General features: G+C 41.3%; 1 protein-coding gene across 6 annotated transcripts in view; it reads left to right on the forward strand.

Moving 5' to 3' along the window:
- Positions 1 to 13405, forward strand: part of PEAK1 (pseudopodium enriched atypical kinase 1) — a 107796-nt gene extending 94391 nt beyond the window's left edge. For all 6 annotated transcript variants that reach the window (XM_088172339.1, XM_014879165.2, XM_088172343.1 and 3 more), the window contains one exon: positions 6066 to 13405. In XM_088172339.1, the coding sequence (XP_088028465.1) occupies positions 6066 to 7241 (1176 nt within the window). In that variant the 3' untranslated portion in view covers positions 7242 to 13405. The remainder of the gene's footprint in view (positions 1 to 6065) is intronic.
- Positions 13406 to 13783: the final 378 nt, after the last annotated feature.

The following is a 13783-nucleotide window of genomic DNA, read 5'->3' on the forward strand; positions in this document are numbered from 1 at the left end:
GGGGCAATATGGATAAACATTCCCTTGAAACCACAGTCTTATTGGTAATTCCAAGTATGTGGTGAAAAGGTTACACCAAAGGAAAAGCAGCACAGAGCACCAGCTCATTGATGAGTTCTGTTCTTAGTGTCCTGACACAAACTGAATAAGGCACTGATGTGGCAGGGATGTCTTCTATTTAAAAATAAATAAATCAATAAATTTGATTACTCAGAAGGAATAACAGACAATATAACTACTGTGTCAGTGACATAAACTACTTCCACTTTCAGTATTAAACTCTGAAAGCAGACACTGTGCAGTATCACAGGCTGACTCATAGCAGCCATGATTCACACAGAACAACAGCCATAAAACCCAGCTGGCTCTGCCCACAGGCACGTGTGGCAGTGCTGGGCAGGTGGGGTAACAGGAATTGCAAAGGTGCAGACAGCTCAGAAGGAGCACTTCAGATGTATTGCTTTGATTGCTCTCCTAGCAGTAAAACCTTAGGATTCCTGGTAAGGCTCATGACCCAGGTATAAAACAGAGAAATGCAGAAGTAAGCAGCACTGGGCTGAACTTGGCTGGCAGTTTCGTACTGCAGCTGACAAATATCTTCTAGTCGTGTTTAGTTTGTCACAGTGTGCTAAGGTGGTTTTATTTGGTAATTCAGTGTCCTAGTGGAGCTTCCTGTCAGAGAAGCATTGTTGAAGGTTGTCCCAGAACCTTGTACTTCAGATCAAAACAAAGCAATGTACATTCAACTTCCAGCCCATTCCCAGTTCAGTCACAGCAGAATAGAATTCTGTGCTTTGGCACATCGTTAAAAAGTCAAAGCTCTATTCCAAGGCCAGATGAAGAAAATGAGGTCAATCAGAGATCAAACTGGCCTCCTTGGAAAACAAGGTTGTGCCAAGAACAAGCTATCAATTTGGGATTAGCAAGCTTTCATTCTACACAGAATTTCATTTGCAGTTGTCCCTCTGTGCAATACAACAAAGTGGCACAGATGGTACAGTCTTTGTGATCTTCTGTGTTCCTCATTTTCAGCGCTTGTAAATTCATTTCCCACAATATTCATCGTGCTTTAAGTTCACTGACGCCGTGTAAAATGCATAGGACAGAGTGGAAATGAGATCCCTGCTGGGAAAGTGAGAGTCAGCTGATGGCACAGTAGGCTACAGGACTCATAAAGGGAAAAGAAAAGCTAACACAGAACATTTTGTAGAGATCTGAAATGTTCAAATCCTGCTTCTTGGGCTGGGAGTACTGAGGAAAATTGAAATGGCAGGATATAAAGAAACCTGTCCTGTCCCTAAAACGTTTAGGGACCACGTTTAGGTCACATGGATGCATTAAAGAAAAGATACATGATGACTGTATGCAGTGAAAAGGAATATGGATACTTTGCATTCCTTCCTGCTTGGACTCTCCTTTTTTCTCATTGCTTTCTTGCATCATATGGAAGGGTATTTCACCCACATTGCTTCATCTTTTGAACAACCAGCTCTTTATCTGCTCATGAAATAAGGCTGGCCAAGCCCTTATCAACACCTTTCTTTCAGCTGTTATCACATGCCATAACTTCATAGCTCAGCTGGATGTATTTCATAAAAACAAATGGTAAATGACTGATTGATCCTACTTTCTGTGTTAGTGTTTCAGTCAAAGGATTTTCACCTTTTCTTCCTGTGCCAAAAAACAGGTATTCAGCATACTCTGTATGTAAAAGGCACCAGAATTTCCATCTTTCTGAGTAGATGACTGGAACAGACAAAAGCTTTAAAAATGCAAAGGAAATTAGGCTGTATATTTTTTCCCAGGTTTGACACAGAATTAACCATCACAAGCAGAAAAGCAGCTCTGTGTGCACTCCTTTAGCAGTTCATCACCAGCAGCTGAAAATACTTGCTAGGAAAGCCAATAAATTTCACAATTTGTTCCCTAATTTTTTTTCAAATGTAAGTACTGATCTTAGTCACATAACTTAGAGTCCAACTCAAACCATTTTGAAAGTTTTAAATCTTGGTTGTAGGTGATAGTGGAGTTATTCCAGTACAAAATGCTTGGGTGAGAATAATTACCCATCGATGGTATTAGTCACCAGTATTCACTACTCTATTGCAAAATGGTGATATAAAATAGGCTTCTGAGTAGAACCTGCAATGTAAAAGAATCTGAACAGTGCAATATAAAACCCCAAGAGTTACCTGAAGAGTAGCCAGACACTGACAGGAACATCAGATTATTGCAGGTCTGTGTTCTAGAAACTGCTTTATGAGTTCAGACAGGTGTGTGATTTGTTATCACACTCTGAGTTTGGGTGCTGCCTCCAGACAGCCCAGCTTTCCCTTCCTCCTGACAATTGCAGAGTGCCCAGTGTACAGATTTTAGTGTTTGTGTAGTCAGCAATTTAATCAGCCTGAAATAACCCAGCTGCCTCTTTCACTTCTCACTTCCTGGTGTTTGTAAACAAAAAGCAAGAACAGAAAATACATTTCAAATCAGATCTCAGCTCTCTTGTCTTTGTAGATATTGAATGCAGGTTCATGTACCCATCTACTTCTCTGTATTAAACAAGAGAACTGGAAGTTCCAAAAGCCATTTGTGGGATTAGAGGGTTTTTTTCCCTGTATTGGTTAGATTCCTTAATAGCAAAATAAGGAGGGAAAAATCTCTTTTAATGGATGCAGTCATTTTAGTATCAGTCTTTACCTTAGTATTTGGTATTTAGTGTCTGATTTGTTGATAAATTCTGTTTTATTGATATGGAGAGGAGTCTGAAACAAGACCTCATGTTTAAGAGCTGATTTTGGGGCAAGTTTGGCCCTGCTGTGGCTTCCTACTTTAGAGTAGGCACTGCTCTGAATGTTTTCAAGAACACAAGAATTAGTAATGTAATTTATTCTTCCTGTGAAGTGTTCTGAGGATCACTGGACACAAAGCTCTGTTCTGCTGAATGCTGGAGAGGTCTCAGCTGGAATACTGCATTCATTATAGGCTGCCACTCTTCAGAAAGATCTAATACATGGGGAGAATCCAGAAAACAGCAACACAACACAGAGGATCAGGAATAAAGATAGGAGAAGTAAGGGCTGGGTATTTTCAAAAATAAAACAAAGAAGATGGGAAAAGTTACATTTTCCCCTGTTGTAAAGGTATTATGTTCAAGGATGGGAATTGGGAATCAGTTTTTAGCCAATCAGCAAGGAGAAGGGCTGTCACTTTAACCTGCAGTAAAATTGACTTAGGATTGAATATTGGGAAGAAAGATAAAGAAGACAGAGAAGCAGAACCTTTTTGGGGTGGGTTTAGTAGGCTGGAGAGGCACTTCTCAGGGATGACCAAACAGATAAGACTGGCCTTGCAGGCCACTGGCTGAGGAAAAACATCCTCTGCACCAACAGCTGGATGCCTTTGGGTGCAGGTGTGCATGGCCAATCATTTCTGAATTAGAAGAAAGCATTTCCACATCCATAGGGCAGGGATGAAAGTGTGCTTCTGTACTCTCACAGTTCTGGGATTGGCCATGCTTTCTAAAATGAGGGAACCAAAGGTGATTTTGAGAGGTACAGATCCTATCTCCAGTTTTAACTGAAATAGTAGTAAATTTGAGAACATTCTCTGAAGCAGGAAAAAGAGGCTGCCTAGGGCTAAAATTAGAAACTAGGAGAAAGTCTTGATTCCTTTGCTTTTCTTTTTCTGTTGACAAGGAGAAATCCTTTTCATAAACTTTGTAAAAAGCCTTATATTTACCAAACTGAGAAGTGTAATATTGTTTTCAGAGCACATACTTTGTGGATTATATATTCCTAGCAGAATATCAGTTTTAGCTGACTGGTGGCACTAGAAATCCTCTGTGGATGAAGAAATAGAGTGCAGTAGCTAAGGCCAAGTGTGGTTCTCAACATTTTTTATCAGCAAGTAAACTTGACTTTAAAATTAAACTCTTTCAGAATGAGGTTTGTTTTGGTCTGGTTTGGGGTTTTTTGAGGTTTGTTTGTTTGTTTGTTTTGGATTTTTTTTCTAATTAGGTCACTTAAGTATTTTTAAAAACTACAAGCTCAATTACAACATGCTGAACCTTTTCTGCAGTTGGAATTGAGTATTCCCATGGCTGGCTGTGCAAGAAAAAGGCCATGAGCTTGAAGGGAATAATTTTGTTTTCCTTAATAGCTCTTTTCCCAGTCAGATTTGATACACACCATGTGTGTACATTCAACACATATATATGGGTCTGTCTAGATAGATTTTCTAGTTCTGTCTTCTGTGCAGTATTAAGTATTTAATCAATCTGGGAGCTTCGGTCTCAAAGACAATCAGCTGGCATTTTCTTTTCCTATATAATTCAAAGGTTATTGCTTTATTTTTGCCTCTATAACTCTTGAGAGAAGGCACCAGGGGGCATACATGCCACTGAGATCTCACTTCACCTCTAACAGGGTAAAATACATTTGAAAATTTAAATGAGCAAAAGCCGCTGCATAAACAGGGTAAGGATCAACGTTTCTTCTCGTAAATAAAATTGACTAGAAAATGCATTTTTCATATCAGTTTTGTGTGTTTGTGGCAGTTATAAACAGGCAGCTTTAGTGTACATAATGAGTAGGGAAATGTAAGTGCTTGTGAAGTATGGAAATGTGCACAGTCTCAAAGACAAGAGGACAATCAGAATGCTGGTACAACTTTTGTCCAAGTTCCTATGGTTATCTGACAATGCAGTCTTCTGATCAGCTACCATAAAAGATTAAATCTCTTATATTTCTTAACCACATAAGCATGTAAAATATGAAAAAATGATGTGTGCATTACTGAAAGGTAGTTTATAACTTACCTGCAGAAGTTCTGAGAAGGGGAAAAATGAGAAACAGGAAGAAAAGTCACCTAGATTTGTGGCTAGGATGAGATCTGGGTCTCTTGGTGGTGCTGATTGTATATAACAAGTGCTGACTTGTACTAACCTTAATTATCTGGCTTTCCCTGGTTCCAGAGATGAGCTAAAGGAAGCTGTAACTTCATCTGAAGAGGGATGACTTCCTCTTTTCTCTTCTCTGAGCTTTGCACTTAATACCTGTTGGTGCATTATAGCAAGTGAATATTTAGACTCTAACCATGTAAAAGATTAAAATATACACTTAACCTTACATGCTTTGAATGATCTCTCTGAATTTAGTAGAACTAAGGTTAATATGCAAAGGTCAACACAGCTGAGTCTTTGTAATTGTAATCAGTAAATGCCTTAGAAACAGAGGCTCTAATAGGGCTTGTCCAGTGACTTTTGTCAGGGGTTGAAGCTGCCAGTTGTTATGGCAGTGCAAACAATTCATAAGGATAATTCCTGTGTTGATATATATATCAATAAGGTACTTCTAGACATAAATATAGCTATATATATTGCAAAAAACCAAACTGTATGCTTTGGATCCTGATAATTGATTGATAGCAGTTAAGGTACCATGTTCTACTGATTGTCCATTCATCACCTGGGACAAGTCTGCCTGGCAGCAGCCTGTGCCATGCACACATGCACCCCTCCCTGCAGACACTGCTGCAGCTCATGGATTGCAGTTCCAGTTCCAGTGGGCAAGGAGCAGACATCAGTCACCCAACTGACAGGGCTTGACTTATTATGCCATGCTAACTCAGCCATGTGCAAGCGTTTGGTCAAATACCTTAGGCATATTTCTTTGTATCCCTGTTGCTATTGATTCTTTTTATCTTGTTCATGCTTCACACAAAGCTGACAGAACTTGCAATAAAATTATACAGATAAACAAGTACCTTTAACACGAATCAGCTGCTGTTCTGATTAAAATCCAGAATTGTATTTTCCATTGGATCATCTATGCAGAGGGAGAGATGCCTGCATGTATTGCTCTGCAGTTGTTTAGGAGCCAATGAAAACTGTTTGGGTGCCTTAAGACAGTCTGCCAAGGTCAGCTCATTAAAAAAAGTTCATTGCTCATGTTTAGGCCTAGACTGGAGATCCCATCAACCAAGTACATATTAATATATATATATATATATGTATATATAATTTAATAATTAAGGAACAATATCTGTTCTGTTTGCTTTTTCCCCAGATCTGTAAGAGCAAGGCTAAGGAATCCCAGCAGTATTATCACAGCCTGTCAATCCGGCAGAGCCTGGCTATCAACTTTAACATCCAGCAGGACTGTGGCCATTTCCTCGCTGAAGTGCCAGTCCGTCTCCTTCCGTGGGAGGATGACGACGCCCCGGACATGGAAGAAGAAGAGCGGGAAGCAGAGGAGAAAGAAGCGGAGCAGAAGAACAGAGACACGGCCTCCAGCCCCGAGGGCTCCCGCAAAGGCAGCCCGGGCAGGCAGGGCAGCGGCAGCAGCAGCAGCAGCAGCAGCAGCAAGCCCCGCAGCCGCGTGGTGGTGATCACTCGCGAGGTCCCGCACCTCACCGTGGCCGACTTCGTGCGCGAGTCCGTGCCCCGCCACACCAAGAGCCCCGACCTGTACGAGAGACAGGTGTGCCTGCTGCTCCTGCAGCTGTGCCTGGGCCTCGAGCACCTGAAGCCCTACCACATCACACACTGTGACCTGCGCCTGGAGAACCTGCTGCTGGTTCACTCCAGACCGGGAGGCGGCCCCCCGGGCCCCGAGGCCACGGAACCCAGTCCCAGCACCGCCTGCCCAGCCAGATTAATTGTGAGCAACTTCTCCCAGGCCAAGCAGAAGAGTCACATGGTAGATCCTGAGGTCCTACGGGATCAGTCCCGCCTGGCTCCAGAAATCATCACTGCAACGCAGTACAAGAAGTGTGATGAGTTCCAGACTGGCATCCTCATCTATGAAATGCTGCACTTACCCAACCCCTTTGATGAGAATCCAGAGCTGAAGGAGAAGGAGTACACTTGTGCTGATCTCCCCAAGATTCCTTGCCGTTCCCTCTACTCTCAAGGGCTTCAACAACTTGCCAGCTGCCTGCTGAATCCCAATCCTTCGGAGAGGATCTTGATATCAGAAGCCAAAGGAATCCTTCAGTGTTTGCTTTGGGGTCCACGCGAGGACTTGTTCCATGCTCTCAGTACATCTTCCAACCCCTCACGGAGAGATGCTATACTCCAGAACTGGCTCGATATTAAAAGGACGCTGCTGATGATCAAGTTTGCAGAGAAGTCCTTGGAGAGGGACTGTGGAATTATTCTGGAAGACTGGCTTTGTTGTCAATATCTGGCTTTTGCCACTACAGACTCACTTCATCGCATTGTGAGACTCATGAAGCACTAGTTGTAGAGCCTGTTGCTTTTCGTGAAGCGTCCCCACCTCTGCCCCAGCCCTCACTCCAGCCTGCACTAGGGCTCACTCATTGTACAATGTTACAAAACAGCCTAGACATCAAAGCCAGCAACTCTGAGCAAAAAGGTTCTAACTGGAGAAACTGCATCCTGTACCAAGTATGACAGAAACTTTACTTTTTTGCCAGGCCTGCTAGGGATTGATCACACACACACAACTGCATTTGGATCAGCCATTATGTAACTTGATTCATATCTGGCTGAAAAGGAGAGCAAGCTTTGATACCACTATTTCTACCACTGTAGTAAACAAATTGCCCTCCTCTTCTGGGTAGTTTCTGTCATTTCCTACATAGCATTGATTAGTGAATAGCAGTGACCAGAAGCAGAGATGGATGAGTGGTGAATGCGAGATGAATTATCCACCATGCCACAGAATATTCATTTGCTTTCACTCCACATACCACACATTTCCTCTCAGCTTAGTCAGTCCCCCACAAGCAGGCTGTGCTCCTCTTTCCTTTGGTCTCAACCAAACAGATTCTGATCTTTCTCTTACACTTTATACCATCTGTACTTTCTCCCCAGCTGTGGTTTTCCCGCTGACCATGGCAAGTGTCAGTGAGCAGTAAGCACCTGTGTTCAGTCCTGTGCCCTCCTCCTCTGCCTCACTGCCTGCCCGTATCTTTTCTAACCATGGATCCACTATTTCATCAATGCTGCCTTAATCAGACCATTTCCCTTAGCTTGAGACCTGTGCATTAAAAAGCAGAATATGCACACTTTGCCTATCCTATTTCCTAGGCAACTTTCACCAGTCTGGACTGCTGATGTACTGTAGCCATAACCACATTGATATAAGAAAAATACTACAACACATGGTGGGCCATTGAAATTCCCCTTCCATTGCAGAAAACACTAAAGCCTGACTTGAAATGGATAGGACATACATAAACTCCTCTGACAATCACTGCTATGAATCAGGGATGAAAATAAAAGCCACCTCTTCTGTTTTGTTTTGGTCTGCTCTTGTCACTTATGCCATACTGCAAAGTGAGACTGAAATTGGCTCTGCAGGTTTGTTGGCAGGAGATAGAAATGTTAAGAATTTGTCTGTGTGTAGCTAACAGGCAACATGGAGACACTTTTACTGCAGACACAGTTCTCTGAAGGGTAAAAACAAGGGGACAAAAACACTGTTGTTTAATTTTTGAGGGAGCTGTTAAGTTTGGCAGCCACCACCAACAGCATCATGATCTACATTTCCTGCAGCAGTGCTTGGCTGCCCATCTCCTGTCTGTTGTAACCAGCGTTTTCTGAGGTTGCTATAGACAACACCCTAAAAATGGAATGTTGTCAGAAGAGCTCAAAGAGCATCACAGACAGAGTTTTGGACTAGAGCAGGAATTAGTGAGGAGTGAAGAGTCAGAATTTTTAAAACTTCAACTTGAAGGAGCTTTTTCACTTTTAGAGGCCACTGCTGACTTCCTTCCATGCCCTAACAGGCGTTTCCCATGGAACCTCTGTACAGACAATACCTTTGCTCAGTATTGCTAGGCTAGGAGTTGTTTCCTGAGTTGCTCTGAAGAACGGATCTGGATGCAGGGGGAAAAGCAATCCCGAATATTCTGAGCCGGGTGATGGAAAGCAGACAGCCCTAGTTATGAGCCTGTGCTTCTCTCCTATGGATCTATGTGCAATCCTTGTATTATTTTTTAAAGCTGTACATTACAGTGTTCACTTTACACACCAGCCTTTACCCGATGCTAGATCTGCAGCCCCTTCCTTTACTTTCCTGGCACATAAATGCACAGATATCCATGTGTTCTTTTTATGGATTGATGTTCCATTTTAATTGTTAAAACTGTGAGGAATCCATTCACTTCAGCCTTGAAACAAATAGCCACTTTATACAGCATATGCATTCTTGGACCAGATGCATGAAAACTCAACAAACAGTCCTGCAGGCTTAAAGTCATCAAAAGGAGCTCTGGATCCGTGCCGTACACCGAGGGGTTGCCGTGTCTGTGTTCTTCTTCTCTGGCATCTCCCAGAGCTCAGCTGAATAGCATGTGGAAGCCTACATCGATTGTGCCATAGTATAGACTGTCTTTGTGACCTTTCTAAAGATTTTTTTTTGAAACTTCTGATGATTATTCTTTTGTTTGATTCACCTGTATCAGTGAAGGATCAGGCAAGGATAAGGATAATATATTTTAATGTGATATGTATGTTTTTCTTTCTCTTTTTGGCAAAAAGGTGAGGATGCAGAAAAACAGGGCAGTGCATTAAAAGCCCAAGTGCAATGTATGTAGTTGAAGTACTTCCTCTACATCAGAAAAGAAAGTTTCTACACTACTGCTGAGCAGCTCGTAGAAGAACCTTTACAAAGAATCTCCTGTTCCGTGCAGCCCTGCTTTATCTGGACACAGGAGGGCAATGCTCCCATAGCTGACATACACCGAGCATGGCAAGTCACTCGTGTACTACCTACTAGCTATTAGTGACAGTGTGCTGAGCTGCCAGTGGGGCTTCTCGTTCTCTGTGGTCTGGTTTTGTGTTTGTTCCATAGTGTGTGTGTGCACCTGACTTCTCAGCTAGCTCAGATAGGCATAGGACTAACCCTTGGACCACTTGGCATTGCAGTGGGGCCATCCCTGGAAGCCTCTGGGTGTTGCCCTGTTTAGGGACACGTGTTCCCACTGTCACCTTGATGTCAACACATTTGCACATGCAAAGTTGGATTTTGAATGTTGTACAAGCGTACGTATTAATGCAGCCGGTCCAACGCCTTTGTATCTCTAGCTATCTAATTTCAGTTTGTATCTTCTGTGATGAACCAATACTCATTTTAGCTCTGCAGTATAGTCAAGCATGGATAGATGTTCACTACCAACCTCTTTCTCGTGCAGCACTGGGTAAACTTTAGCAATTTGTAATGTTGTGTGGTTTTTTTCTTTAAAAAAGAAAGAATGGTCAATGTGGTCGAACCTGATCTGGCCTGAGCTCTTCCTTGAGGAGCTCGAGGCTGACTTTGCAGATCTGCCCATAACTGATGATTGCAACTGTGTTTGTGGTGGTTCTCCATCCTGGCACCAGACTGTGCCACGTAAATACACAAGAATGTATGCATTAAACTGATTGTAAACAAATCCTAAGAATGCTACAGCATAATTGCTAAGCAAAAGGAAAAAAACCCGCTCTGTTTGTAACAGGATCCTGTGTATGGCAGGAACAAAACCCCTGGCTGTGCATGTTAGAACATACTTGAATACGTGCACAGATCTTGAATTTTTTTTTAGCAATGTCGCACTTTCAGTTGAGCTCAAGAAATAGAAAGAGCTGCAAATCTAAGATAACAGTATTGACTGTAAATATATATTTTTCTATTAATAAAAGCTGTCATTCAAATATTTTTAACATGAACTCTAAAGATTTTTCCAGTGGAAAATAATTTCTGGAGAAATCAAATGCTTGTTTGAAGAATCATGATGAGTGGTTTCTGATCCTTTTAGAGCCATTAAAACCCTCTCTAATATTACAGAGAGAGCACAGTGATTGGATTCACAATGTTTAGTGCCTTGTCAAAAACCTGAAATGTAGCTGGTCAGTTGGTGGAAATCTTATTCTTTTCATAACAGGCCTAGAATTAATACTGCCCACGTAAAGATGCAGAAGACTTTACAAAATTAAATGCTGTACTTTGTGTGATACTGGGTTGATCTAGTCCATAAGATTTGTGTGCTTGTAGTACAGCATAAAGCTGAAGTAACAAAGCTGTGGGCTTTCAGATTTGGGATCTGCACAGGGAGAATAACAGTGGATACCAAGGCAGTTGTTCCAGCCTGACCAGGCATCAGGAGAAGCCTCTTGCTCTGACAATCTGCTGCAGACACTGCATTGCTCCGGGAGCAGCAGAGAGGGTGGAATGTGCTGCTCCTGCTGCAGGTGCTGCACAGCACCCTTGGGCCGTGCTGAGAAATGCAAACCTCTGTTCAAACAGGAGTGCTGAAAGAACTGCTCCTGAGATGCTATGGAAAGTGGGTTTGTTTTGTATTTCTTAAATGGAAATTATTGCTAATTATCTGTCAAACCTCACATCTGATCCAGTCAAAATGCATAAGGTGAATATAAAGAGACTCTACTCGTAGAAGCTTGCCTACAAATTTTGAGGAATGAGGGAATCCAGGATTTTCTCCTGGAGCCCCTGGAATGTCCAAATAGAGAAACCTGCTCTCACTTCAGTATTCAGACTGATGAAATCAGTAACTCCAGCCAGGACACCATGTTGCTGCCCCACAGACAAGGGTTGCAGGTAGCATTTATAAAAATGTTCCACCTTAAATCTTTTATGCTCCACACATCCCACCCACAAGGTATGAATGGATCATCTTGACATGTTAACACAAGAGAATTCCTACATGTTATAGAGAAAAATATATTATTCAAATAAAATATGTGTGTTAAGGTTCAGCTACTTGCAGAATTTATTCAGCAGCTCCACACTGTAGGTCCTTAATTTTAACATGTATTTGCTGCTGAAATAAAATGTATCTGTTTCTAAATTCTTGTGCTGAGATTCCCATCTAAATTAATTTTTTTGTTTGTAATAACAAATCCATATGTAAATATAAATTAAATGATCCTGTTTTTATTTAAATCAATTTTAAGTTTTCTGAGGATACAATAGAAACTGAGTGAGACCTTTTAATGCACTTTGTTTTCCCCCTTTCTCCAAATTGACTGTTTCTCAGTGCAAACAGTACTTAACTGCATGACTAGACCATCAGTTTTACTCTGATTTTGCAGAGGTGGTGTTGGTTCTGCCTAAACTCCTGTAAGACCTAGAGCACAATCAGAGCTCTTCAGCCAGCACAGAGAGAAATGTGATTGTGATTTAGTTATGCAGTAAGATAACATCAAAGAAGTACAGAATAGAATTTTAAATACCTCTACAAAAATACACCTGTGGAAATATTCTGTAAACAATCATGTGGATTACAAAGACTTCAAGAAAAGAATACACAAAAAAATACTTTTCAAAACACTGGGGAAAAATTTCTTAAGGGCACCCTCAACTCCAAAAGAAGGAGCAAGTCTCTTTCCCTGCTGTGTTGCAGAGAATTTCTGGTAGACATTTGAATAGATTTTTTTATTCACCTGGATGCAGTATTAGAAGGATGGTGATTTTGAGTAGGTGTAGAATGTAATTTGAATAATTTCCTGTAAGTCTCCTTGCATTGGTGCTCCACTCAGCATTTATCTAGAAACCACAGAATGCTTTCAGATCAAGCAGAGTTGCCAGTGAGAAATGAAATACTCAACTTACCTGTACATAAGCATTTTACCACTCAACAGAATTTGAGAATTTGGTTTGTACTTCAGACTATAAAGATTTTTTTTTCCATAAATTTAAGGGGAAGATTTCAGGGATTTAGAAGAGGTAGGAGCTTTTTTTTATATGGAAGAAATATTTGTTCATAAATATATATATACATACATATATACATGAGTGCATATGGGCATGTTTTAATATATATGTATGTATATGAATTTTGTATCCCAAAAGTATTATTTGCCCCTTTTTGCTTGAAAAAGTATATATATTATATATTGTATATATAATATATATTTTAAGAGTGTGTAAATTTTAATATAGTCATTTCATAAATAACACCTCTTCAAAAACGACTCAAAACTTCTGTTTCCTTGACCTTTGGATTGTTGGTATTAGAAGGTTTTGCAGTTGAAATCCTTGGGTTTTTTTCTTTTAAAACTTAATTATGCTGAGCATTTAAGAATATGTTCTTGTTTATAATAAAGGGGGAAAATTTATTTTTAAATTAGGGATTCCAAAATCAGTGGACTTTTATAAATGGGATTTCTTTAAATGCCTTGAATAAGGGAATTTTTTTAATTTCTTTTTTCAGTTCCATTCTTGTGGGTAATTTGTATTTGGAATTCCTGGTTGCATTGCTTTATCTGGTGCTTCATATTGATATTTACACATTTTTATATAAATAAGTATATAAACTTCAAGCCTTCCTTTGTGATCAGGGGCAGTTACACTCTGGTTTGCTGTGGTACTTTGCTGTGTACTCTGTGGCATTCATGTTACTGTGTAAATAAACTAGTTTTATTACACTCAAAATCAAACTTGCAGTTGCCTGATTCCTCTCCCTTCCTAGGGAATTAGACAGAACCATGTGTTTCTGAGGCAAATGCCTGTGGCCAGTGCAGCACAGGATTGAATTCCCAGGGCAGCTGGGCCTGCAGCAGCAGTGCAGGTGTGGCAGCTGCATGCTTGGCTGAGGCTGCTGCCCCCGTGCATGCCAGCTGCAGGAACTGCCTGTGCTCTGGACACTGCCCCACCTCCCACCTCTGGCACCTGCCCTGGAAGCCTCACCACTATTTCAGCTCCATCTGGACAAGTGGCAGCAACAGCCCAAAAATAAACTGGCCACCAGTGGCTGCCGTTGATGGAAGCAGTGTCTTGTAAGGCCTGCTTGGAGAGAAGTGACTTGGCACGTCAGT

Source organism: Sturnus vulgaris, chromosome 13, assembly GCF_052056855.1.
Source record: "Sturnus vulgaris isolate bStuVul1 chromosome 13, bStuVul1.hap1, whole genome shotgun sequence".
NCBI lineage: Eukaryota > Metazoa > Chordata > Aves > Passeriformes > Sturnidae > Sturnus > Sturnus vulgaris.